Source organism: Zosterops lateralis (genome assembly GCF_965231275.1).
Source record: "Zosterops lateralis genome assembly, chromosome: 2".
Lineage (NCBI taxonomy): Eukaryota > Metazoa > Chordata > Aves > Passeriformes > Zosteropidae > Zosterops > Zosterops lateralis.
The window spans coordinates 86214624-86240015 of NC_139763.1; the positions used below are offsets into that span (position 1 = coordinate 86214624).

General features: G+C 41.2%; 1 protein-coding gene across 1 annotated transcript in view; it reads left to right on the forward strand.

The window, feature by feature from the left end:
* The window catches only part of TENM4 (teneurin transmembrane protein 4), a gene marked incomplete at its 5' end in the record, with an annotated part of 340098 nt that overhangs the window by 284837 nt on the left and 29869 nt on the right, over positions 1-25392 (forward strand). The window contains 3 exons of the mRNA XM_083855254.1: positions 1749-1981; positions 11836-11990; positions 15084-15961. Coding sequence (XP_083711380.1) covers positions 1749-1981; positions 11836-11990; positions 15084-15961 — 1266 coding nt within the window. The remainder of the gene's footprint in view (positions 1-1748; positions 1982-11835; positions 11991-15083; positions 15962-25392) is intronic.

The window sequence follows — 25392 nt, forward strand, 5'->3', positions numbered from 1 at the left end:
AGGCTTTGTTAGGACAGTCAGCAGAAAATGCAAGGCCCTGATCAAAATGGATGATGGATTCCCACAGGGAACTTCTTCCACCAGGGTTGAAGCCACTTGCTTAGTGTGAGTGACATGCAGGTAAATGAAATAATACCCTCCCAGGCTGCTGTCATTGGGAAGGAATACAGATGGAGACTGAACTGCCAGGCTGGAGCTGTCTTGAAGGTCAGAGCATTTTATTTAGCAAAAATCAGTGTCATTTTTGGAGATGAAATCTGTTCAGACTTTAATAGGATAAATCACAAGGGATATTCCAGAATAAATCAGAAAGGTGCTTTTCCCCCACCCCCATAGTATTAAATAATTTGAATGAAGAACCAGTTTATGCTTTTTAAAGAAAGGAATAACTCAGTAATTTTTTTGTGTGTGAAGGGGGGATAATTTTCCTAACATAGGGGTTGAGAGGAATTTTCTATATGTGGAATAGAGTCAACTGTGATCAACACTCAAGTTTCTAGTCAATTTCTTCTGGAACAATTCCATTAAGTGCAAAATTGTGATCTGTGGCCTAGATTTTTATTATGAATTCTTTGGACTTGATGAGTTTGGACAGCTTGATGGTGTTCTGGAGAAAAGTAGATACTTTTCATACTTCTCCTAATTACTACTTAAGCTTTCTTAGAAGGAAAATAAATCTATTCAGGACAGATATTAAAAGTCTAACCTGTTTTTCTCAGGCTTAGAAGAGATGCAGCTCAATACACACTAGAAGTCAACAATTTAATGAAAGATGTTAATAACTTTAGTATCTATGTTAAAATACAGTTAAAGTCCTTGCAAGACAATTGTTGAAATTTTGTCCATCTGGTTGTTTTTTTTCTGGCCAGTCCTATTGGATGCTTTCCATAAAGAGAATTCTATTTTATTAATTTCTTCAGTCTCAGGCTCATTTAATGTTGCTGTCATGGAGCTAAAAATATTATTCTGTCTGCTCATCCCATTTTCTCAGCCACCCTTTCTTGTGTCCAAGGAAACAGTGAGCAGAGGGTGTTCAACCAAGACTGATGTTCAGGTTCCTCAGCCTAATACCAGTTCATGCTTTATTTGGGGCAAAATGTGCCACTCAGGGAATTATTTCTTTTCTCTCATCGTTGAGGTCCAGCCGAATTCAGTGGCAGGATTCCCTTAATCTCCCTGAGGGCAGGACAGAACTTTAGAGTCTTTGCTGGAGTCAGCAAGGGCACCAGATGAGCCTTGATACAGGGATCTTGCAGGGTGGATCTTCAAGTGCTTTATACAGGGAGTCTCCTTTTGGAGTTTATATTACTCTTTGTTGGGAGGGCAGATTTTTTTTTTCATTATTATTTGTTTTATTTCCCTACTGTCCAGTGTTATACCTTCACTTCCTGGCACTGCACGAACACCAGTTCTAGTACTTTGTCTGTAACAAGTAAATTAAGCAAACACAGGCACTGGGACTCAACCTGTAGTAGTTCCTGGCATGGTTTTCTCTCACACCAGAGGGCCCTTTCCTTCGATTGTTTGCCTCCATGCCAGAAAGCACCCCAGGCACAGTGATTGCAAATGGATGCAGCTTGGAATCCTGTGCTGTAACACACCCTGTACTAACCTTGTCCAAAACAGCACTCCTTCACTTTCCCAGTATTTCTGCCCTGTGCGTTATTTTCTGAAGTGTTTGCATTGCTGTTGACGTAAGGAAACACATCATCCAAAAAAATTAATAATGTCATACCCTTGTTTTTCAGCCACAGCCCAGCTCATAAGTATTACTTGACCACAGATCCGATCACCGGCTCCATCTACCTCTCAGACACCAACAGCCGACGTATCTATAAAATCAAGTCAACCACATCAGTGAAAGACATTGTGAAGAACTCGGAGGTCTTGGCTGGAACTGGGGATCAGTGCCTCCCATTCGATGATACCCGCTGCGGAGACGGAGGCAAAGGCACTGATGCCACCCTTACAAATCCCAGGGGTGAGACTGCTTCTTCTGCACTGGCTTTTTATAGGGGGCTTTTTGAAAGGAGCTTGTTTAGTCACACTGGAGATTGCTCACCTCTCCAATTCTGAAACACATCCTAAGGGCTTGCTCCTGGAAATAAGTGAGTGTATCTCACCCTCAGCTGGTCATGGCATGGTTCTTCAAATTCACATGGCTGGGAGGAATGCCAGACCAGAGGGGTTCAGTGATGGGCACATGTCCAGAGGGCAATGGAATAAATCCACCTATCACTTGTATACTCATTGAGCCACTACTCCTCCTTACCAGCAGTGCTTGGTCCCTCCCAACCTGGACAGGATTCACTAACATTCAGTTCACTGAGGCTTTCTCAGCATTCAAAAAAACCCCTATAAGCATTGCTCTGTGTGTGCATGTGTGTGTGTGTGCTTATATATTTATATTTATATATTTATATATAAATACATTTATATATTTATATATAAATATATTTTTATATTTATGTATAAAAGGGCAGCAAAACTAGCCTACAGCTCAGAGATATGCAAATGGTGGTTTGACATTATATATCACAGCATCCAGCTTAAATCCTGTAGGGAGTGAATACTAACTTTGATATGGGAGTGGTCTAATTCAGCTTGATTTCACCTGGTTCCAACATACTGAAATGTGATAAAAGCACAGTCAAATCAGAATAAAAGCATCACACAGCCTTCATGGCTGTGAACTAAATTGTTCAAAACAGGTTTAGCCAAACATATGCAGTCCTGTGTGTAGCCAAGACTTCAGTATGGCAATCTCAAGGTAACAAGCTCTGCAGATGGAGGATGATGCTCCTCCCAGCTGCCCATAGCTCCTCACATGGAGGAGTAAAATTAAATAAATAATTTAAAATTAAAAAATACAGAGTCACATGGAGGGATAGAGATGATGTGGAGGTGATAGAGATGAGGTAGAAGGCAGTGTTTGTACACAGATTTTTGATCGTGTTTGTGAAGAGGACTGAGAAGGACACCCATGTGTGGGTTTAATTCTACACTCTGAGGGTCCAGCCTTGCAGAAAAATGGCTATGATAATTAGAGAGGCTGCTCCTTGAAGATGTTTTGTAAATCAAAAGGTTTAATAATGAAAAAATAACAAAGTTATAAAATGTTGCAGAAAACAAATAATAAACTGCGCACAGGAACTTGAGAAACCTCAGACACCTTGCTAAGACATCTTGAAAAGCCTTACTTTCTTTTTGTGCTCTTTCTTAAATACTGAATGTTTTAGGAGGGATAACTTGGCTTGCAGCCAATAGAGAGCGATACAAGGTTTGAAGAGCAGTGATAAGATCCAATAGATGCTTCCTTCTTGGCCTTGAGCCAATCCTTGTCAGAAGGGCATGGAACTTTCTGGGTTCTTTACCTTAAGGGGTGAGCCTTAAATTTGCCCTGTAGGGGAACAACTGCTGGGTGTGTGGGGTGCATTACTACACTCATGCAAGAATTTTTTTTGAGATGAGGCATTTTCGTCTTCTTACATATCGTCTTCTGTGCAGCTTTTCAGAGTGCAAGGAGTTATTTATAGTTCCTTGGCTTTGACATCAGTGTGCTGCAGGTTTTCTTTTTCATTGCATCAGGGAGTGGTACTTCTCTCCTTCCTCACCCCAACAGTGGCCAAGCCTATCCCAACCTCTTTGTAAAGCAACCCCTCAGCAAAACCTGGGGATCCTTCAACGAGTGCTCCTGCCCATGGCAGCAGGTTTGGACTAGATGACTTTCAAAGGCCTCTTCCAACCCAAACCATTCTGAGATTTTATGGAAAGTTATTTCACTCAGGGCAGATAAGATTTCCAAAGAAGTTGCAGCTGTCCCATCCCTGTAAGTGTTCAAGGACAGGTTAGATGGGGCTTTGATCTACCTGGTCTAGTAGAAGGAGTCTCAGCCCATGGTGAGGGTATGGAACTAAATGATTTTAAGGTCCCCTCCAACCCAAATCTTTCAGTGATTCTGTGATTCTCAGGAAGTTATTTTTCATGGCATAGAGATGACATTGTTACTGAATCCAAGAAACCCAAACTGATTTAATGAGCTTTTGTGTCAGGTCTGGCTGTGATGATTTTTTTTTTTTTTTTTTTTTTTTTTTTTTTTTTTTTTTTTTTTTTTAATGTGTCGGCTAGTTGTTTCCTGGCAAGGATGCAGAAAAATATACTCTGAAGGGCCTTTTTTTTTTTTTTTTTTTTTTTTGCCAAAAAGCATCAAAAAACAGACTTCTACCCCTGTAATATTCAAAGAGTCCAGCGTAGTTTCCAAGCATTCCAGAATTCCATGAGTTAGCCAGTATATCCAGAATTCAATGAGTTAGCCAGTATATTGGGCTAAAGTATTGCCAGAAGCACAGGTATAGTAAAGGAACAGCTACTGATGGTCAGTTTGCAGTGTAGAATTCATCCCACTGAAATGAGAAGGCCAACTGAAAAGAAAATGAAGTGGCTTGGGCAGAGAGATTCAGGCAGTCCAGCAGATGAATCATGAGATCAGGGAATCCAGAAATCTGTAATCCAATTTTCTGCACCTTTTGAAGTTCAATCAGTGCAAAAAAAAATACCCCACCTCTTTTGTTGGTCCTCTGTTCTCCCTTGTACAAGATAAGAGGGATATTACTCATTTCCATCCATGGCTGAATGGTACACAGTTTAGATGACTTATGTTTCTGCTTTGCTATAGCAAACAGCTCTGGAGTTCAAAGTTTTCAGCACTGAAATCCTTCTTGTTGGCAGCTGAAGCTCTCAGGAGGCCATTCTTCCACCTCAATCATATAACAGCAAAATTCATGCATTCATCCCCCACAGCTCCAAAATTTCACAAAACAGAAGTAAATTGAGGGTGAAAGAAGAAATGACATGAAGCAAAATGACAACAAGAAAATAATAATGCAGAAAGCCTTCACTGCCAATAGAAAGTTCCTAAACAGTGTTTCCTGAGCTGATTCTAACCTGACTTTGCAAATTCTGCTGAGACAATGGCTGTGGCAGGTGTGACTCACTCCCCAATCCCCTCAGTAAATGATGAACAGTGAAAACTCATGCTGACAATATAATGTCACCATTGTTTATACCTTCACAGGAGTTGATCCTAGCAGAAAAATCCAGCAAATGCTCTTCCCTCATGTATTTCATAATAGTTCAAAATAAAATTTATTTATTGTATAAGTAACCAGTAGATCTCAAGTGACCCTCTGCTTCTGTGTCTTGGCAGGCAAATAAACACTCATAAGTGAATAGTCAGAGGAAATTATAAAACTATTCTGTAGCTCTAGGAGATATCAGCTGGCCAGGGAAGGACTGGGACAGTCAGTTTTTCAAATCATTGCTCTTCAAATGACTCTACTTTTTAGGCCGAAAGATTTTTTTTTTTCTCTGAACCTAATTGCTTCATGCCAAATAGGATTTCTTTATTTTAAGGCATCTTTCACTTTTTCAAAAATCTAAGGAATAAATATCTTGCTTTTCATGATGTTTTAGTTAGCTGATATTTACAGCTTGATGGAGAATATTGAGGGATATTCAATATGAGATAAATCTCATATTCAATATGAGATAAAAACCAGCAATTCATTAAGACTGAATAAATAGTCATGAGCTGTCAGCATATCCCTTTGCATATACCTTTAGCCTCTTGGACCAGTCAAGCATCTGGTCTAAGTAGGTATTTTGGGGTCTCTTCTCAGTGGAAAGAAACTAGTACCCTGAAGAAAGAAACTAGAACCATGAAGATGGTTCATTCTGTGACAATGCACGTGTTCAAGGTGGGATGAACCACATTCTTGGGGTGCTGATCTTCTCCCAGATCTGATAACCTGAAGAATGAGGTCCACACTGCAGCAAACACTGTTCAGAATGGTTCTGCACATTCTGAGCAGCTGGCTTTTACCCATTGTTTTGATCACTTCCTTCAGTTCTCACCTCAGCTCCCTTCAGTTCAGAGGGGATAATTTCATAGAATTATAGAATGCTTTGGGTTGGAAGGACCTTCAAAGACCATCCAGTTCCAGCTCCACTGCCGTGGGCAGGGACACCTTTCACTGAATCAGGTTGCTCAGACCCCCATCCAACCTGGCCTTGAACCCTTCCAGGGATGGGGCAGCCACAGCTTCTCTGGGCCACCTGTGCCAGGGCCTCACCACCTTCACAGACCACCTTCACAGAAAAGGATTTCTTTCCAATATATAATCTAAATCCACCTTGGTTTAGTTCAGAACCATTATCTCTTGTCCTGTCAGTGCATTTCTCTGAAGTACTTTCTGGACAGAGATTCTTGTCTCACTCCAGTGAAGGAAGAAGAATTCCTTTTAGATCATCAGCTTAGAAAAGACATTGGGAGGGGTAAAACCCTGCAGAAATTTCACATATTATCCATCATTAGCTTGTTTAATAAAGGTAGGTTATAGAAACACAGGACAGATAGATCCACAGATGAAATAGGGGTGGCAGTGGTTTGGTCAGGGTATTTATCATAGCTATTAGGAACCAGTCTGATCCGTCCATTTCATTTGCCACAGAGCACAGCTAAGCTTTCAGATGCTAATGAATTTCAATATATCCTTGCAAATTAAAGTGTTACCACTTCCTAATTATCATCTGCTAATAATGATCCTCTTCTACAAGCAATCTAAAGAAAAATTAAAACTCCAGCTTGTCAGAGCATTTATTTTCATCTGCGTACTCACCATTGGTTCTTCTCGGGAAAATGTTTTGGCAGAGAAATTACCAAGGAGCCTGCAATTAAGAGAGATTGCAGTGACAAGTCTGACACAATAGAAAAAAGGTTTCAGAAGGCACATGGGGAGGGAGGGGGCATCTCATTCATTTAGCACCGTAACACCAATGCAAAATGAAGTAATTAATTTGGGGACAGATTGGTTCTTTCACTCTGCCCTGCTGAATGTGTAAACAAAATCTCAGTTGTTCGCTAAGTGTTGAAGAGTTTGAGAGAATTAATTGAGGAAACCAACCCTCTACAATCTGTTAACATTTCTATGGTCAGATAATAATAGGACCATTTTGGGGAAGACCAGAGGCTGACTGAACAAAATTTCTTGTCCCTTACTCTGGCCAGAAGAGACACTTAAGGACAGGGGCAATGTGGTCTTCTGTGCTAGCACTCCAGATGCTAGTCAGCAGCATTCAGGGGACTTTCTGAAAAGGTTGCACCAGACCTGTGCTTTTATACCAGCATCAATTGGCTTGGAAACCTTTCTGAACACCTAGTTTTGTTCTTCCAAGCATCCCGTGCTAATAATTTCCACAATTTCTCTAGCTAGATCATGAAAAAGAATGGTCCTTTTGAGGCCAACCACTGTTTTCTTTTTTCTGTGTCTTTGCTAATTCTTTGGTGTCTTATAGATCCCTTCTTGACCACTGCATAGCACAAAACTGACCTTAGCAGAAAACTTTTCACAGGAATTCCAGAATCTTTTCCCTGTGCGCTCTTTTTCAGATTGTCAATATAAATGGGTAGTTAGGCTTTCCCTTTCCCCTGTGAATTCCTCTGTACTTATTGACACTGATTTTTATCTGCCATTTTATTACTCAGTCATTCAGCATCCAGTCAGACAAGAAAGGTCCAAATTTGGATTTCTTTTAAGCATCTTGTTTTTCAGTTCGAAGGGTTTTTTTCTCCTTTTTCTTTTCCTAACTGGAGCTATGTGCACCATGCAATCACTTTTAGTGGTTTGTCTTCTAAAAGAAACTCACCATGATCTGGTAGCTATTTGCAGCATAACGTGCTGTCACCTCTTCATGCTACAAGGTCCTGACATTTCAAGCAAATGTCATCATGTCACAACTTCCTATCAGCACAGCTCAGTGGTGTGATGCACATGGTGCTACAAGCTCTTGTTTTGTAAGAGATGTCTGCTTATGCAAGGGGAGCCAGCATGATTTCATAGCGTATGTGTTTCATATCTCAGAACTTAAGGTTTGGATCTGCAACACTACCTGGGTAGTGGCAGCAGCTGTTTCCTCTCAGTAACTGTGAGGCTGAACTTCGAGCTGTATGCTGAAAGGCTCTAATTCCCTTATGTTCCTATGGAAACATGAGAGAGGAGCCTTCCACCAAAGCGAGCCAAGGCCTTGGGCTTAGCGCACATAACATGCGAATTACCCATTTCTGTGCCTATTTGCAGGAGCCAGCTCCCAGCACTGGAACTGTGCCTATATCAGAAAGGAAACAGAAAGGTCCAACCTAACCTCTACAATCTGCTGCAAAGCATCCATGAGATGCTTCTTTCCCTTTTCACGGAAGTCATCCATCCAAAGACACTTGTGTGTGGGATAGCAGGGCTCTTCTCCATAATTAGTTTTGATTCCAAGACAATCAGCAAAATCAGGAATGAATTGGAGCAGTTGTCGTTTAAGGAACGTGTGCAAGTGGGAATTTGGGGCTTTGACAGGCTGCAGACTCTGCTGCCCCACAGAACATCTCAGGAAATGTGAGGCAATTGAGATTGCTTAGCCTCAATGAAAGAGGGATAAGCAGAGAAGTGCTCAGTGATAAGAACACAAACACATACCACTGCCCTGGAGCAGGGTGATAAGTGGTAACTTTGCTATCCCACTTCAACTTACTCGGGTGTGCAAGCTCTTTGTCTAAGCTGGAATGCAAAATAAAGTTGTGCTCTATCAGCTGATCAGAACTGGCTTGAGGGCCGAAGTGCATGCAGGTTATTATTACTGTAACTGGGTAATCAGACCAGCCATCAAACCCCAGCACTGCACACAGCAAGCCACTGCCAGCAGACGCTGCTGATAAGTCCAATCCAATACATATGGAACTAGCTAAGGGAGAAAATTCTGCCTCATTGAAAATCACATTATCCAGCCTGCCACCCTTCACTGGCTTTTGGCTTGTCACATAGACTAATGGACAGGCAAAATACTTGTTGAGAACCAAGGAATGGGTAAGAGACTCTTGTTTGACAAAAGCCAATTAAGATCAACTAAACCTTCTATCATGCCTCTTCCAAAAAAAGCACATCTACTATATTGCTTAAAGAACTCAGTTGTGTTCCTGGCTTTTAAGCAAATGCCAGCTAACATAAAAGAACTTGACACTCAGTAGGCAAAATAATTAGGAGGAGCAGAGACCTTCAACAGCAGATGCCAGTGACAGGTGACATGTGCCAGTATTCTGGATGACTCATTGAAGAGGGCATAGTGCTGACAAATCTCATGGCAGGTGAAGATAGCTTCCTGAAAGCCATGGATGCCAGTGAGATATTGATGCTTATTCCATCAGATCCTTCTGCAAGCATTTAACAAAGTGCTAAAATAAAAATGATGTGTTTATATTGTGTAGTAAGAATAAATGGTCACCACTACTGTGGCTTCTTCCATAGCATTCATCAGATCACAGAATGGTTTGGATTGGCAGGGACCATAAAGACCATCTAGTTCCTACTCACCCTGGGCAGGGACACCTTCCACTAGACCAAGTTGCTCAAAAGCCATCCAACATGTCCTTGAACATTTCCAGGGATGGGGCAGCCAGTTTCTTTGAGAAACTTTTGCCAGTGCCTCACCACCCTCAGTAAATTCAGATGTTCAGCAGTTACCTTGTGCTCCTCTTGGAGGCTCTCATTTCATGGTTCTGTAAAGATGAGTCCTTGGCATGAATTGAACACAAGTATTAAAGTGTAGGGCTAGAAGCAATATTTTAGGTCATCCAGTCCTGTCATCCATTATCTCAGAAATCCTGCTATATAATCCCCTCCAAAATTAATGAACTTCATCTTGAAAGCAGCAAGTAATTTTTTTCATCACTGCAGTAGAGGCTGTTCTGAAACCACACTTCTCTGATGGTCAAATATCTGAGCCAGGTCAAAGTGATGCCCTTCAAACAGGATGATGCTGTGAAGAAGTAACGAAAATGCTGGCTTTGCCTCCTGGCAATAACACACAGTTCCCATTCAGCTCAGTGATCTGAAACACCAGTTTTCTGACTCCTAATTAACTCTGAATCAACAGGTTGCAACCATGTCTGAATCCCTTCCTTTACCTCAGCTCAATGGAGAAGTTTGTTCTTTCTCTCAAACAATGGCTTAGTCCTGATGTTTTTCTGCCAGGCCAGATTATCTTCCGTGGGTTTCCTTATAATCAAATCTCCTATGTTTTTCCACGTATCACCTACCTCTGTGGCTTCCAGTCCATGCAATACTTACAGTGCTGGCTGAAGGCCATGATTTTAGTTGCCAAAGCAATCAGAGGATTAGTCCCTGCTCTATGAAAATCTAGAATTTTTGATCTGTGAACTGCTGCATCTGCGCTTCACAGCAGAGCTCACAGTGGATGCAGACTGAGGGTAAGTGTTTCAAATAAGGGGATCTGGCTGCAAAACAGCACTTTGGAGGAACACAAGACATGATCACTCCTCAAACATTCTCAAAGCTTTCTGTCTGAAACAGAATTTCCATCATTTCTGTCACCAAGATGACAGCCAAAGAGACAGTCTAGTGAGGATTCAGCTCACTAATTTAATCTGCCTACAATATAAATGTTTTCTTTAGAGATATTTGCTGTAGCCTTCTTTTATAGTCAAATGAGAGGAAAAGGTATTTCCAGCAGGATTTGTATAATCTCTTGGGGATATGGGCTTTAGGGTGATACAAATTGCACTCTCAAAGTAGATTTCTCTCTCCACTGATTGGAATAGTTTCAGATACCTGTTTAGATGCACAGCACAGATGTCTGCTTTTTGCCAAGTGATTGTTAACCCTGCAAGCAAAAGAAACCAAACAGGAAGATCCTAATATTCATATATTTCAAGCAGAATTTTCACTTGCACAGAAAAAGATAATACAGGCCTCTACATTCTTTTTCTGTTCCTTTACAAGCTTTTAGTGTCTTTAACACACTCAAACATTATGCTGAGTGACATTCTGCCTCTGTAGGATAGATGAGGTGAATGACTTCATTAGTATCTGTGGAGTTATTTTAATTTATACTTGCACAAAGGAGAGGTGAGTAGAGCCCCTAACTTCTTATTTCTGCCTCAGTCATGACCTTTCTCTGTGACCTTGTGAGAATTGCATTATCTGTTAATTTTCTGATATGTAAAATTAGAATGATCACACTCATAGACTGTTATGAGGTCTAATTAGAAAGTGTAAAGCACTATGAAATCCTCTGATGGAAGATGCAGAGGGTAGCTAGCATAGGATAAAGAGGATTAAAGGAGGTTGTGCTAACATAACAAATACTTGAGAAATTACGCTTAGGGGGAGGTGAAATGGCACATATCTGCAGGGTAAGAAATGAGATCAGCAGCCTGTAACTGCTGTCAGCAGACCTCAAATCCACTGACAGGAATGTGTCTACAAAGGAGGTTTGGACAATGAAATTGATCACTAGCAGAGTTCAGAATCAGGTGAAACACTGTATGTTAGTAGGATTATCCTAGGGAAGACCCTTTCTCATTTATCTATCTGGAATTTGATTGACCTGGTGGACCTTTCACAGCCCTTTTTCATGGCCATTTTTGAAAGATTCATCAGTGTAACGCTTGTACGTGCATGGCTTACCATTCATACCATGAGCAATAAAACCAGATCTCTGAACATGCAAGACATGAAGTTATTAGAAAACCTTTTCATTTCAGCAGTTCACCGAATGCCATGCCCTTTTCCAGGAGTGAGCAGAGATTTCTGAATTGCATTTTGTGCCACTTGAAAGTGCCTTCCATGGAATAGTGCCAGTTCAAAGCTCTTGATAACCAGGATTCCCACATGCCCAACTCTCCTCTCATCCCTTTGGAATGCCATAAAATACGTTGCTCCTTATGTTGGGCTGCCATCACTTTTCTGACTGTCTTTCTTTGTTCTTCTTCAGGCATCACCGTGGACAAGTTTGGGCTGATTTACTTTGTGGATGGCACCATGATCAGGCGGATTGATCAGAATGGGATCATCTCAACTGTGTTGGGTTCCAATGACTTGACATCTGCTCGGCCTCTCAGCTGTGACTCTGTTATGGACATTTCTCAGGTGAGACAGTGGTTTGGTTTTGTTTTTACAGAATGAAAGCCTACAGCTTCACCCTTGTCTGCACACCTTTGTGTGCTATCCCAGCAGGTCTGACAAAGAGGTAAGGGCTCCAGGACATTACATTTCTACATAGTTTATGGTATAAAATTGACCAGATAATAAAAGAATTACCCTATAAAGAGAGAAGGAAACACTTGACTGCTCTAACTCATAGATTTCTGGGAGTAAGGTTTTCAAAGATGTCCCAGCCAAAGAACAGACTTCTTTCAGAGTTCCCAGTCAGTGGGAAGGCACAGATTCCTGGGAAGGCAGGTTTTGTTATGTTCATGTCTCTCTATGCCAGGGACTATATGCCGTGCTCCTTACTACATCTTAGCTAATCACAGGTTTTTTTTCTTTTCTTCCCCTCATCCTAATTTGGCCCAGTACAATTTTAGACCTGAATCAAATTAACATAGGAAATACTGATTGGAGGATGTGGTGCCAAAATTAGCGACAGCAGGAAAACAAGAATCTTGAATTGCATCAAATTGCAAATTGGTTGCAGCTACCATCATGCTGGGCTTTTAAGTCCTGCTGCTTCAAGGTGGAGAGAAAAAAAGAAGAGAGAAAAAGAAATCTCATGTTGATGATTGGTTTACTGCTGGATGGTGGAGAAGAGAAATCTGTTACAGTCCAGAAATCAGTTTTGTGTGGCACTGGCCAACTTGTAAAATAGTGCCAGTTTAGGACAGTGTCCTTTGAAACCTTTGTGCCACTTGTTGTTTGCCTGATTGCAAGAATTTTGTCCTCTCATATGAAAATATAGATCATAGCTGGAGGGCTAAGTACTGTTATTCAGGCACAAAAGATGTCAATGGGGTTTCCTTTTTGTAACTACCTAGATAATTTCCATGCTCCCATATGGAATCTGTTCTTGTTTTTTCCCCCTAATTTGAAAAGATTATTCTTGCTTCCTTGCAACTGGCTCCCACTGACAGTAATTTATGAACAAGCTGAAATTATGACTTTAAAAGTTGTTCTGCTTTCTATAGAGGCAAAGTTTTGATGGTTAAAGGCCACCTTGTAATATGTTTCTCATCTTACAGACATAGTTTCTTTTTTATGTGAATTTCAGGGTCAGTTAGCACAAGACCATTGTGTAATCAGGCTTTAAAAATTATTTACTTCCAGGTTATGTAGCTCCTATATAAACCAATGTCATGTTCAAACACTTCTGAAATGAGAATATATCAGCTGAAGACTCTTTTTTTTTTCTTTCATAAAATGACAGGAACCATTTTTAGATTAACCTGTACTGGCATTGGCAGATAAACTACTCCTGTTAAAGAGAAACATACTGAAGTTTAATTAAAAAATAAAATCCAGCTCAGGAAACAGCTTTTCATCATTTACAGCAGATAGAAGGGTCTTTTCTGCCAGGTCCCTGAGGCTCCCTGGGACATGAAGACATGAAATATTTAGCTGCTACTGTTGACAAGGAATGGTTTTTAAGAAATTGAAAATTCCCTTGTCAGTTCAGAATAAACTCAGCTCTTGATGCTAACTGAAGACTGCAGAGCTTAAAGACCACTGGAAGGGATGGAGGCATGAATTATTAAAGAGAAAACCACAGGCTATAATGTCTTACTACAAGAAGGGTTAAAATAGGCCAGGAGCTGAGAAAAGAAGGAGATTTTGCAAGCAGAGAACCAGTGTAGACAGAGCTCAGCAAACTGCTTAGCCATGAAAATAAGCCTCACACACCCGGCATTAGAAGACGCAGTGAACTAAATACCTTATATCTGATCCCTTTAAAAATGCTGAAAAGGCATATAGAAGCATCAAAATAAAGCATGGCTGTAGCAGAGACATTTAACTATAGGCTTTAAAACTAGGAATCTCCTGTGTTCCTGTAGATTTTACCCGGTCTCTTCTTACACAGTTTTAAATAAAATCACAGTGAAAGATGGTTTCCTGGACCTGAATCTACTGGCATCCACCCCTCCTCCTTCCAACAAGGTTACAAAATACTCCTCTAAATTTAGTCACATCAGACAAATGAGAAGAAGCAGCAACGGAGATGGATAGTGGAAAAAGAAAGTTCAAAACAGAGAAACTATCCTGGAACTGATAGGTTCCCATCAGCACAAGACTGATTTTTTTTTTCCCTATATAAACCTGAAATAAAACAAAATAACAAAAAAAAAAGTGCAACTTTGAATTCTTTACAAAAAAAAAAAAAAAAAAAAAAAAAAAAAAAAAAAAAAAAAAAAAAAAAAAAAAAACCAAAAAAAAAAAAAAAAACCACGTTCTGAATTATCTTGGTAAACATTTTTTTGGTTTGGCAACTAAAAGAGAAGACTCACTTGAAAAGAGTGTATTGCAGAAGCAGAGCTAGAAATGAAGTCATTCTAGTGCTCACTCACTTGTGGTGTTGCCAGTCACTGTTTTAGTGGATTATCAGTGTAGAACTGGAATGTTTCATTCCTGAACCCATTTTTCCATTATGCTAAAGCAAAATGTGAAAATCACCATGAAGGGACAGGTATTCTACTCCATGAACTGAAATAGCCTGAATTTCCTATGAATTGCTATTATGCACATAAAGCAGAAACTGTAGGTTATAACTTAGATATTCACACATGCTGGCACAGCTGCCAGTTTTGTGTCTATCCTTCCTTGTCATTTACCAAGAGGAGTTCAGCCACTTGTGTGAAAAACCTTTGGTAAAAGAATCACTGTTTTGTGTGTCTCATTTCATAGCACTTCAAACAGCAAAATTTACAGTCCCAGGTCTCTGCTATGAGTTCCAGCTTCCATCAGTTCAAAAAGCACAGGAGAGGGAAAATCATAGAATGGTTTGCCTCTGTCCATCATCCTGTTCTCACCAGTGTTCCAGTGCAGAGTGTGGGTGTCCCCATGTAACTGTTTCACAAGGAGCTAACAGCAAGTTATATCCTCTATGGCCACCTATCAAGTAATAATTAGCTGTGGGGTTTTTCACCCATTCCCCCTTTAATCCATGTTGATTCCGTCCTCATTGTGATAGATTTCTAGCAATCATGGAGTAGGAAAATTGCTATAAAAATTCCCTTGTTTTTTACCATGAAGGTTCGCCTAGAATGGCCCACGGATCTGGCAGTGAATCCCATGGACAATTCACTCTACGTCCTCGACAATAACGTCGTGCTGCAGATCTCTGAGAACCACCAAGTGCGCATCGTGGCGGGGAGGCCCATGCACTGCCAGGTGCCGGGCATGGATCACTTTCTCCTCAGCAAGGTGGCAATCCACGCCACGCTGGAGTCTGCCACCGCCCTGGCCGTGTCCCATAACGGGGTCCTGTACATCGCTGAGACCGACGAGAAAAAGATCAACCGCATCAGGCAGGTGACCACCAACGGGGAGATTTCACTGGTGGCCGGCGCCCCAAGCAGCTGCGACTGCAAGAACGACGCCAACTGTGACTGCTTCTCAGGGGACGACGGCTACGCCAAGGACGCCAAGCTCAACGCGCCCTCCTCCCTCGCCGTGTGTGCCGATGGGGAGCTGTATGTGGCTGACCTGGGGAACATCCGAATCCGCTTCATTCGGAAAAACAAGCCATTCCTCAACACACAAAATCTGTATGAGTTGTCCTCACCCATAGACCAGGAACTCTACTTGTTTGACACCAGTGGGAAGCACCTTTACACTCAGAGCCTTACCACTGGAGATTATCTTTATAATTTTACTTATTCTGGAGATGGAGATATAACCCTTATCACTGACAATAATGGCAACTTAGTCAATATCCGAAGAGATTCCACAGGGATGCCCCTCTGGCTGGTGGTGCCTGATGGCCAAGTCTACTGGGTGACAATTGGTACCAACAGTGCACTCAAGAGTGTAACAACACAGGGGCATGAAGTAGCCATGATGACTTACCACGGCAACTCTGGTCTCCTTGCCACTAAAAGCAATGAAAATGGTTGGACAACATTTTATGAGTAAGTATTTTATAAATATTGGGGCTGCTGACTTCGTTCTGTGTTCTCTGAACCGTGCAAGGTTGGTAGAATTTAATTCCCTGATCAGAATTATTGTCCAAATAAAATGGCCAGAACAGAGAGTATTAGATTTCACTCAAACACTAGATACTGGCAGTAAGTGCATTAGAGCTTGAATAAGCTCCCTCTACCAAGTCAAGAGTCAGACAGAATTTCTGCTGAGTTTTTCTAAGTAATTTGGACACCTGGTTCTCCTTAACTGTAGTCAGGACTGGAGATTTAGGTTGCGTGTCAGAGAATTTTTCTTGGCTTTGAAAGCGTTGGAAGTATGAAAGTTCCATCAGAGCCTCTTTTTTCACAGCTTTTCACCTACTTCCTATGCTGCAGTGTCTTTTTTTTTTTTTTTGCCTGTTTGAAATGTCTGATGGAGAATGACAATTGGCAATGACTAATGAGAGCTTGCTCTGGAAACAATTCTGTAATTAATGGACTGCTCGATTCCTGCTGTTGCAATTTGCCTCACTAAGCTTTAAAAGTCTTGGAACTGTTCAAGACTATCCCCAAAGAATTTTTAAGCAGAGAGAAGACAGGATGCATTGAAAAACCCAGAGATGGCAGTATCTTGAATATTTGTGCTTCTTTTCTGTATTACTGTAAGCAATTCCCTGCTTATAAATATTGTGGAGACAACACATTTCTGATATAAAAAAGGACAAAGATAGATAGCTGAGTGAAGAGCACCTAGAAGGACTCATCGTGCTGTTGAGAGCCCTTTCCCCTCCCTCTTCCTTCGTTTAATTTTTATTTACAAGTGTAACCTCTTTGAAATGCTCCTTTAAGTGCATCATTTCCCACATGCTTTGAATGGTTACATGGAAGTGTTCAGCTGCCATAATAATAGACCCATTTTAAGAATCCAATTTGGCTAGAATAGACAGTTCCCAAGATGACAAACAAAAAAGTTGTTTAAAAAAAAGAATTCAGGAAAGGAAAGCTGGCTAAACCCACATACCTGTGTGTTGATATGCGGTTGCTCTGGTTCTCTCCTTAAAATGTTCCAGGCCCAGTTTCAAATTTCTTTGCTTAATACTCACTGCTCCTGCTCTTGCCTTGAAAAGAGCTGATGGAAACTCTCTGATGAATCTTTTGAAATGTTATTAGCATTTCATCAATGTTCTGCTTGCAATTACTGTAGCAATATTCCTCAGTGAATCCAAGTTAATACTCTCCATCTCTTACATTGAATTTGTTTGAGGAAGGCCCTATGGAGGAAAAAGAGGGTGTTTTTCTCCACAGGAGTGAGAGCCAGATATATTGTCAGGACTGTTGAGCTAAATCAAGGACGTATTTTCTTTTTGCGAAGAACCCAATAGTTCCTGTGCTTGAAAACAGATGCAGCCACAGACAGTGAAGCAAACTAAACATTACAGCTAATAATGGTCAGATTTATACCTCAAACATAACCTTTTATTTTAAAGTGCAACTGAAAATATCAAGGAGATAAAACAAGACAGAAACTCAAAACCAACTTGCTCTGTGGATATATTTATAACAGTGGTCCATTATTTCTTGCTGTCCAGGAAAAGAGAGCATTTGTGAAAGTCATCATTCTGATCCTTTTATGCACTTCAGAAGAGTCATAAGAAGGCCTTTTAGAGCTAAATGGAAGACAGTATTCCCTAGTGGCTGGACTATGGAAATCTTACTAGAGCAAGCCAGCTATAGCTACTATAGCATAGTATCATTGAATTGTGACTGTGCCTTCAGAAACACCTCATCCAAACCTGTGATCACTTATCTCTATTTAACTGTTCCTGACAGTTTCTGATGCAACTACATAAAACTACAGGGTAAAAGTCTATATCTGAATTAGTTACTTCAGCCTCCCTTTACAGGCAGGTGGAGAGAAACAGGCCCGTTCAAGGTGAGTTTCTTATGAGTTATGTCAGGTGTTTCCTTTAGGATGAGAAGAGTTGCGTTCTGAAAGTTTATCTCTGCAAAAGTAGTAGAGAATGATGAGTTCAGATACAGATGTTTACATTGCAGATGTCTACAGATTGGTCAAATGGATCCTATCATGGTCATCTGAGTTATTTATAAGTATATTAGTGATAACAATGTATTTACCTGTATTATTGATACTATTAGAAAGCTTTTTTAATATGCTCAGCCTATATCTTCTGTGCTTGAATTGGAGACTATTCATTTTCATGCCATCCTCTCCTCTCCTCTCCACTCTACTCCATTCGGGACTTGGAAGGGAGATCAGTGAATTACAGGGATTGATTCTGTCCAGGTTTTGCATGTGTAACCAAGGAAAGAATATAAAATCAGACTGATAAAATTAGAATAGGAAATAAGGGTCAAATATTTCAATTGCTCGGTAAAGTAGGTTTCATTTAAACAAAATACACTCTTGTACAGTCTGATGCCAGGGTGCACATGTAAGTGGGCTGAGCCTTGACTCTTGGAGTTGTAGCAAGGCATTAAGTCTTCAGTGCGATCCTGACATGATTCTATGGCAAATCTGTCTAACTTGTTACTTGTATGGACAAACCAAATGAATACATTTACTCATCAAACTCTACTTGTAAAGGCCTAGTAGGAAGCTGATTTTTTCCCTTTGCATCACTGATGTGACAAATATTGTCAGCTCCAATGCCATTTGAGTGGCTGGAAGGTGCTCTAAAGTACTTTTCAGTTCTGAGTGAGGGGAAGGGTGAAGTTCATATTTCTATTTTGCTCATGGCCAAAGAAATAAAGGCATCAAATCTGACTGTGAGGAAAAGTTTCATGTTTCTCACTGCACATAATAGTTGTTTGTGGGCCAGGACAAGATGGACACTGCTGCCTAAAAAGTTAAGAGTGAAGTAAATCCAGCTGACAAGTTTACACTGCACCAGTGGCCCCATGAAGAGCATCCTCAAAAGATTTACCTTCACCTGACTGTCTACAAAGGACCATAAATCAAAACCCCAACATGGCAGAGCAGTAGTGTTGTGAGAGTGGCATCACTACATGTGTTCATGTTCGTCATGGAATCACAGTATCATAGTATGGCTTGGGTTGGAAGGGACCTTAAAGAACATCTAATTCCAGCCAGCATAGCCAGCATCTCTGGTTCTCCTCTAGGTGCTATTCTTACCAGGGCATTTCTTAGCCTTTACCATAAGACTGCAAAGAGCTCTGACATGTGGGCACATTGGTGTGACTCTGAAAAGGAGGGAGGATACACTGATGCAGTACTGGAGGTCTGTCTCTAGGACACACCAGGGAATCTGGGTCCTCCAAGGCTTTGTGCTGGAGTGGCACATTGTCCCTTCATTTCTGTGGGGAAAGAGACCAGTGCTGGCTTCAGGCAGTGGCAGACTCACTGACAACACTTACAGCTCTTTCTTTCACACATCCTACACCCAAGCCTGCTCTAACAATCCCGTTTTGCCAGATTTAGCTCTGAGTAAGACTCAGTGTATAATGGTGTGCCGTTACCCTTTTTGTTTGAGAGCGGAACTTAGCTCCCTACAGTAATTAGCCTGTCCCCAAAGACCTGTCTATGACTACTTTGAGGGTTTTAGCATTATATAGACGTTTTCTGCCCCTGCAGTGGGTTTGACATTATCTGTCAGTTAATGCAATGCAGCTCAGCTTGTCCAGTAACTGGATTAAAGACTTTTCTTCCCATTGAACTGGTGACGGTGACAGTGATAATCAGCAGCAAAGGAAGTTGATCTGGAAACTCAGCCAGGGAAATGACTTCTTGTTTAACTCCTCCAGTCAAAGACAAAGGATGCTGTGTGACTACTTGCTGCTTTGTTGTTGCCGCTTTTCAACTTGACCTGAAAAAAATTGCTACCAGCCTTTATAAAGTTTCTTAGCAGTTGTTGTTTGTCTGCTTCAAAATCCGGAAATTCTTATTAATGGATTTGTTTAAATCAAGAATACAGCAATTATCTTGATTAGTTCACTGAGATGTTATCACTGTACATTAATTCAATTTCCCTCTGAGCCAAAGTCAAACCTTCTATGCATTATTTAGCCCAGATGAGGCTCTTTGACTTAGGTCCTTTGTGTGTCCAATTAGTTTTGAAGGTCACCTCCTCCCATACAGACTCAAATGCTTACACATTGCTCCAGCCAAGCCCAGAAATTCAAAACCTTTTCACAGACTCCCCAAGAAGTGGCTCACAGCTGCCTGGAGGGCAAAGAGTCTCATGGAGCCAGATCTTCAGAAGAGTGGTGAGGGGAGCTTTGACCCGTAACACTGGAGGCTGTTTTACAGAGAACCAAACTCTGCCAAACCTCACACACTGTAATGGATGGCAGGTAGGAGCCAGCTGGACTGAGCATGCAGGAGGACCTTGAATGGCTTCCCAGTGACCCCCAGGGCTCAGCAGAGGTCCCACCCCAGCACCAGCAGCTGTTGGTGCCAAAGTCAATGCCCTGGTCTGTGTGACTGTGATTTATCAGGTTATACACAGAGTTTTACAGATTTGATTTGGTGTAGTTCAAGTGAGGGTCTTGTTCTACTCCTGCAGCAGACTGGAGTATGAGAAACACCTTTGGCTTTTGTCCTCCCTCCTCTTTTAGCAAGATTTTTTGGTTCCAATTGTTCCACAATTTCTACATGATAAAATGATGAGATTCTTATTATTGTTCCTGTGACAAAGTTGCAGTGAAACTCCACTAAGTACCATGATAAAACAGCAGTTCTTCAGTACTCTCACTAAGTTGTGAGGTCACATTTTGAGCCACTGCTCTGCCCTGAAATGAATGCCTGATAGCAAAGTTTAGTTGAGAACCAAGGGAATTATGTATTAACCAAGTATCATAAAAGCTAGAAAGAGATCTTCCTCTTCTTTTTTGGGCAGTCAGAAAATTCAGCAGACTGTGACCACAACCTGGTCTTTGGTCATTAGGGAGAGGACTTGCCTTCATGCATTTTTGAGTATTATCGGTTTGTCTGTTATAGATTTATTTTTAATGTTGTGTTTAATGTTGTTTGAAAAATTGGGATGAGGAGAGCTTGTTAAGAGGCACTGGGTGCACGTTGGTATAATCACATGCAAAATATAGTTTGCAAGGTCCATTTAGACACTTTGGCACTAAATGCAATATTATCATAGTGAATTTTTTCTGATCTATTTGACTTGTGTTTTAAAAGGCTGATGAAATGTGAAGAAGCTAAAATGAGGAAACGCAGAAACTCAGGCAAGAAATTGATTTCTGAATAGATGGTACTTAAGATGCTCTTTAATTCCCAAGGTCCAGGTCTCTACACAATGGTAATGTGATAAATGAAAGCTCTGAATGTTTACAAGCCAACAATTAGACCTCATAAGCACCAAATACCATTTTAATTCTGTGCATTGAACCTTAGCTAAATACGTTTCCAAGTGGGAATGGATGGCAACGGCTTCCTTTGCTGGCCTAATAATTGCCACTGTAATTGTAAGTGCTGAGGCTTTGCAGCAGGTTTGAATGGGAGGCAGCAGCTGTGTTAGCAGGTGATGGATTCATTGCTCCAAGTGGCTGCTCTGTGCACTCCCATGCTTCAGTATTTCTTTAATTCTGGGGCTTTCAGAGCATTTGGAGAGCACAGAAGTCTTAGGCTGTGATGAAAACTGGTCCAGCCCTAAATCCCTATGCTGTGGAAACAGGCTAGGCAGCTTAGCTGCAAAATGAGGTGACTAGGAGAGATTTATGTTACTGCAAATACCAGGGCACACCTGCAGCTACATAAGAACAAGTTGCTTGGCCTTCCTCTCCAAGCTGAGGTGTGCCTTTAAGGTCCTTTATAGGGCTGAAAGCAGAGGTGGAAGGAACTGGCACATTTAACTTGTTAAGCATATTATCTCCTTGAGATGTGCAAGTCTTCACATCCCTGGGAGACTGTGGGTATGTGATAGATGATATCAGGTATATGCTGTGTGAGCTAAATCGGGGAAAAAGGGGGAAAATGCTCCAGTTCTGAGTAAAAACAGAAAAGAGAAAAAGAACTGCTTGCCAAGAAGAAAACACTGTGTGTGTTCATTCTAATGGGCTTCCCACACCTCCGTTTGCATTGCCACCACAGTGCTAAAAGGAGCTTTAGTCTGGACGTGAGCATTTTACACTTCATCTGTCACCAGTTAAGAATAATAATAAAAATAGGAACGGTCTAATTGTCATTTTTCTGCCTTTGTAAGGCAGGCCTTCCTTGCAGCTGCAAATCAGTGAGCTGTCCCCGCCAAAGCCAGTCCTTGGCAGATCCCTGTCTGGCTGCTGGGCAGAGAGAGGTGCAGCAGCTCCTGCACATGCAGAAAACACAGATGGTCCTAGTTCCTTCTGAAGGAGGTTAATGGGGTGACTAAGGATGTGCCAAAAGTCTAATGTACTTCTGCAGACATCTTAAACCAATTCCAACAGATCATTCCAGACTGTTCTGGCCCAAAAGGAGCCTTGCTTCTCAGGATCCAAAGTCCCAAATGAAAGTCCGTGCTCTTGATGAAGTACTGTGAGTTTTGTACAGCTGTAAAAATGTGACCATGTAAATTAAGTGTATTGTACTTAGTCATTTTGACTTTACAAGAAAAATGTGTGCACAGAGGTCTAGGCGCCATCACACTTTTTAATTCTTTTTTTTTCTTGCCATTTTAACCTAATTTGCAAGAAGAGGTTACTGGCAGACTTCTCCAGTTGCATATTTGCAAATATTATTTATTCACCCAAGAGGGGTGGAGAACCATTTGTGAGGGTGCTAGAAGCTTGAGGTCCAGTAATATTATAAAAATATTATTTTAGAGGCACTACATAAATACTACATAAAATAATATTTATTTTACACTACATAATATTATATTAAAAAGCGCTAGTTGCCTTTTAATAAGAGCATGCTGCATTCAAACAAGGGGACTGGCTTTAAACTGAATGAGGCTAGGTTTTAGAATAGATGATAGGAAGAAATTCTTTACTGTGGGTGTGGTGAGGCACTGTGGCACAGGTTGCTCAGAGGAGATCTGGCTGCCCCATCTCTGGATGTGTTCAAAGCCAGGTTTGGATGGGGCTCAGAGCAGTGTGATCTTGTGGAAGGTGTCCTGGCCCATGGTGAGATGGGTGAAACAAGATGATCTGTAAGGTCCCTTTCACCCCAAAGCAATTTGTATTTCTGTGATTAGCTGAATATAAGGAGTTGGCTGTCTGCTGCTGCTGGGAACTGTTAAACTGAGTATCCACAGGGTTTTGAGGCTTTCTTTGGAGTGCATAAGTAGGACTTTCATGGAGTAGAGGTTTTGTGCTGACTCTCAGCATTTTTCTGAGTGCCATTGAATTAGGATAAAAAGCCATGACTCACAAGACATTGACTCAGCACTTATCACATAAACAAGCTCTTTGCCCACATCCTGGCTTTTGCACTCCTTATTTCCCTAACCTGCAATCCTGCTTCCTTTTATACTCCTGTTACACCAAACTCACCCATTAGATTTCAATGCAACATATCTAGATTTGTGACATTCTTTTTAGGAGGCAAATCAGGCTTACTTTTAGGAGCAGCTCATTTTTACAATCTAAATGAAGCAATAGAAATAAATCACACCTACTAATCCGCCAAGTCAGAGGTGCCAAATTCAGATTCACCTTACTGAAATTTCAGAACATTTTCAAACTTGATTCTACCCTTACCAGTACAGACTGGTTTATATATATAGCACTGTCGATGTTGTGGTAGAAGGAATTTGGGGTGTTACACAACACGCCTTCAGTGATAACAATGTTTTATCTGCTCAGGGGAGAGACTAAATCATATCCCTTGTGTCTTGTCTCAGCAGATGGGATAAAGAGACTGCCAGTGATGTTTTCTGTTTAGGATTCACATGCTGGTTTAGGAGGAGATGTACAGGTGACTGGAGACCGTGCAAGCAAAATACATTTGTCTCAGTGCGAACAGGGCAGCCACAAATCTGGAGTAAATTGTTTGGTACTGGGAACACTTCAGTTCTGGCTCTTGCATGGAGATGCAGCTCAGATCCAGGCTGTGTGCTGCTAGCTTCTTGGAAAAGCCTCAACTGATCTCTGCCAAACTCCTTCAATGCAGTTCTGCTTTCAGCCTTTTCTTGGTTTTGTTTTTGTTTTCTTTTTTCTTCTCCATTTTACAGGTGGCTGATTGATTGCCAGGATATCAGAGGGAAAGGGCAAGGCTTGGATAATCCATGACTGATAAGCTGACTGTGGAGGGCAAATGCTTTCTTCTATCTGTACTACCTCCCCTTCTGCTCAGTGGGCAGGAAAAGCCTCCTGTGATGGTGTCTCCAAACCTGAGGGCTGGGGAGATTTGCAATAAGGTCACCCACTTAGTCACTATACCCTAAATATTAAACTTGGGCAAAAATCTTTTTTTCAAACAGCCCTTCCTCTCATTAAGTCACTGACACCATATTTCAAAAGTGAAGTACTAGCACTTTGTTCAAATCTGGAAAAAATGAGAGTGGAAGAAGAGACAAATTCTTTTCTGTATAGTGCAGAGCCAGTCCAGTGACTGCTCATGTGTCTCTCATCAGTTGCAGTTCAGGAGTACTTTATGTTTGCCTTGCCTTGCCCTCCCTACCCTCCTCTCCCCTCACCACCCCCTTCCCCTCCACTCCCCTTTTCTCCCTGGGTTTTTGTTTGGTGTCTGAGTTTTGTTACTAAATGAGGTGTATTTTCTTATTCCCCAGCTCAGAGTAGTCCCAAAGAAAAGCATCAAGAGCTCCTCAACCTCTGCTCCCTCCAAGGTCTGATCATCTGTATCCAGATCCCCTCTAAGACATTTCCCTAACTTATTCTTAAAAGAGTTGGGCAGTGGGGTTTCCAGTCCTCCATCTATTCCTCTGCTTGCAGCAACCATAGGCCTTGAAAATGTTCTGCAGCTTCTAAAGTGAATTTTCAGTTTCCGTTTACTTTCTGTCACACCCTCAGTAGACATGATAAGCAATTTATTATAACCCTCTTCAGAACATGTTGTTAAGGTGGCATCTTTCCACTTCCTTGTTTTCCCTTTTTTTCTGAATGAACTCTTTTATTTTGGCTTTGCTTCTTACTAATATCAGGTTGTTATCCTTAATGTATCATTTACATTACTTTGTCATTCTGAGGAATGGTGCCCTTCACTGAACACTGCATTATTTCAGAGGCTTACCACTGGGTAGCACAGGAGAACAAGACCTCTCTGCTCACCCACCATATACTTTGCATCCCCAAGTGATACATTTTCATAATATCATCTACTTTGTTTCATATAAATGATTCTTAAAAGAGTTGTGGGCAAGACTTGAAAAAAGTCAAGCATTTATCCCTGATTGATTTTCTGGAATTTTTCTGTTTCTCCTGAACTATTTAAATTCCCCTTCCCTGAAGGTCCATCTCATCAGAAGATCCAGCAGCCCTCCAGAGATTAGCCAGAAGAGCTCCCTATTACT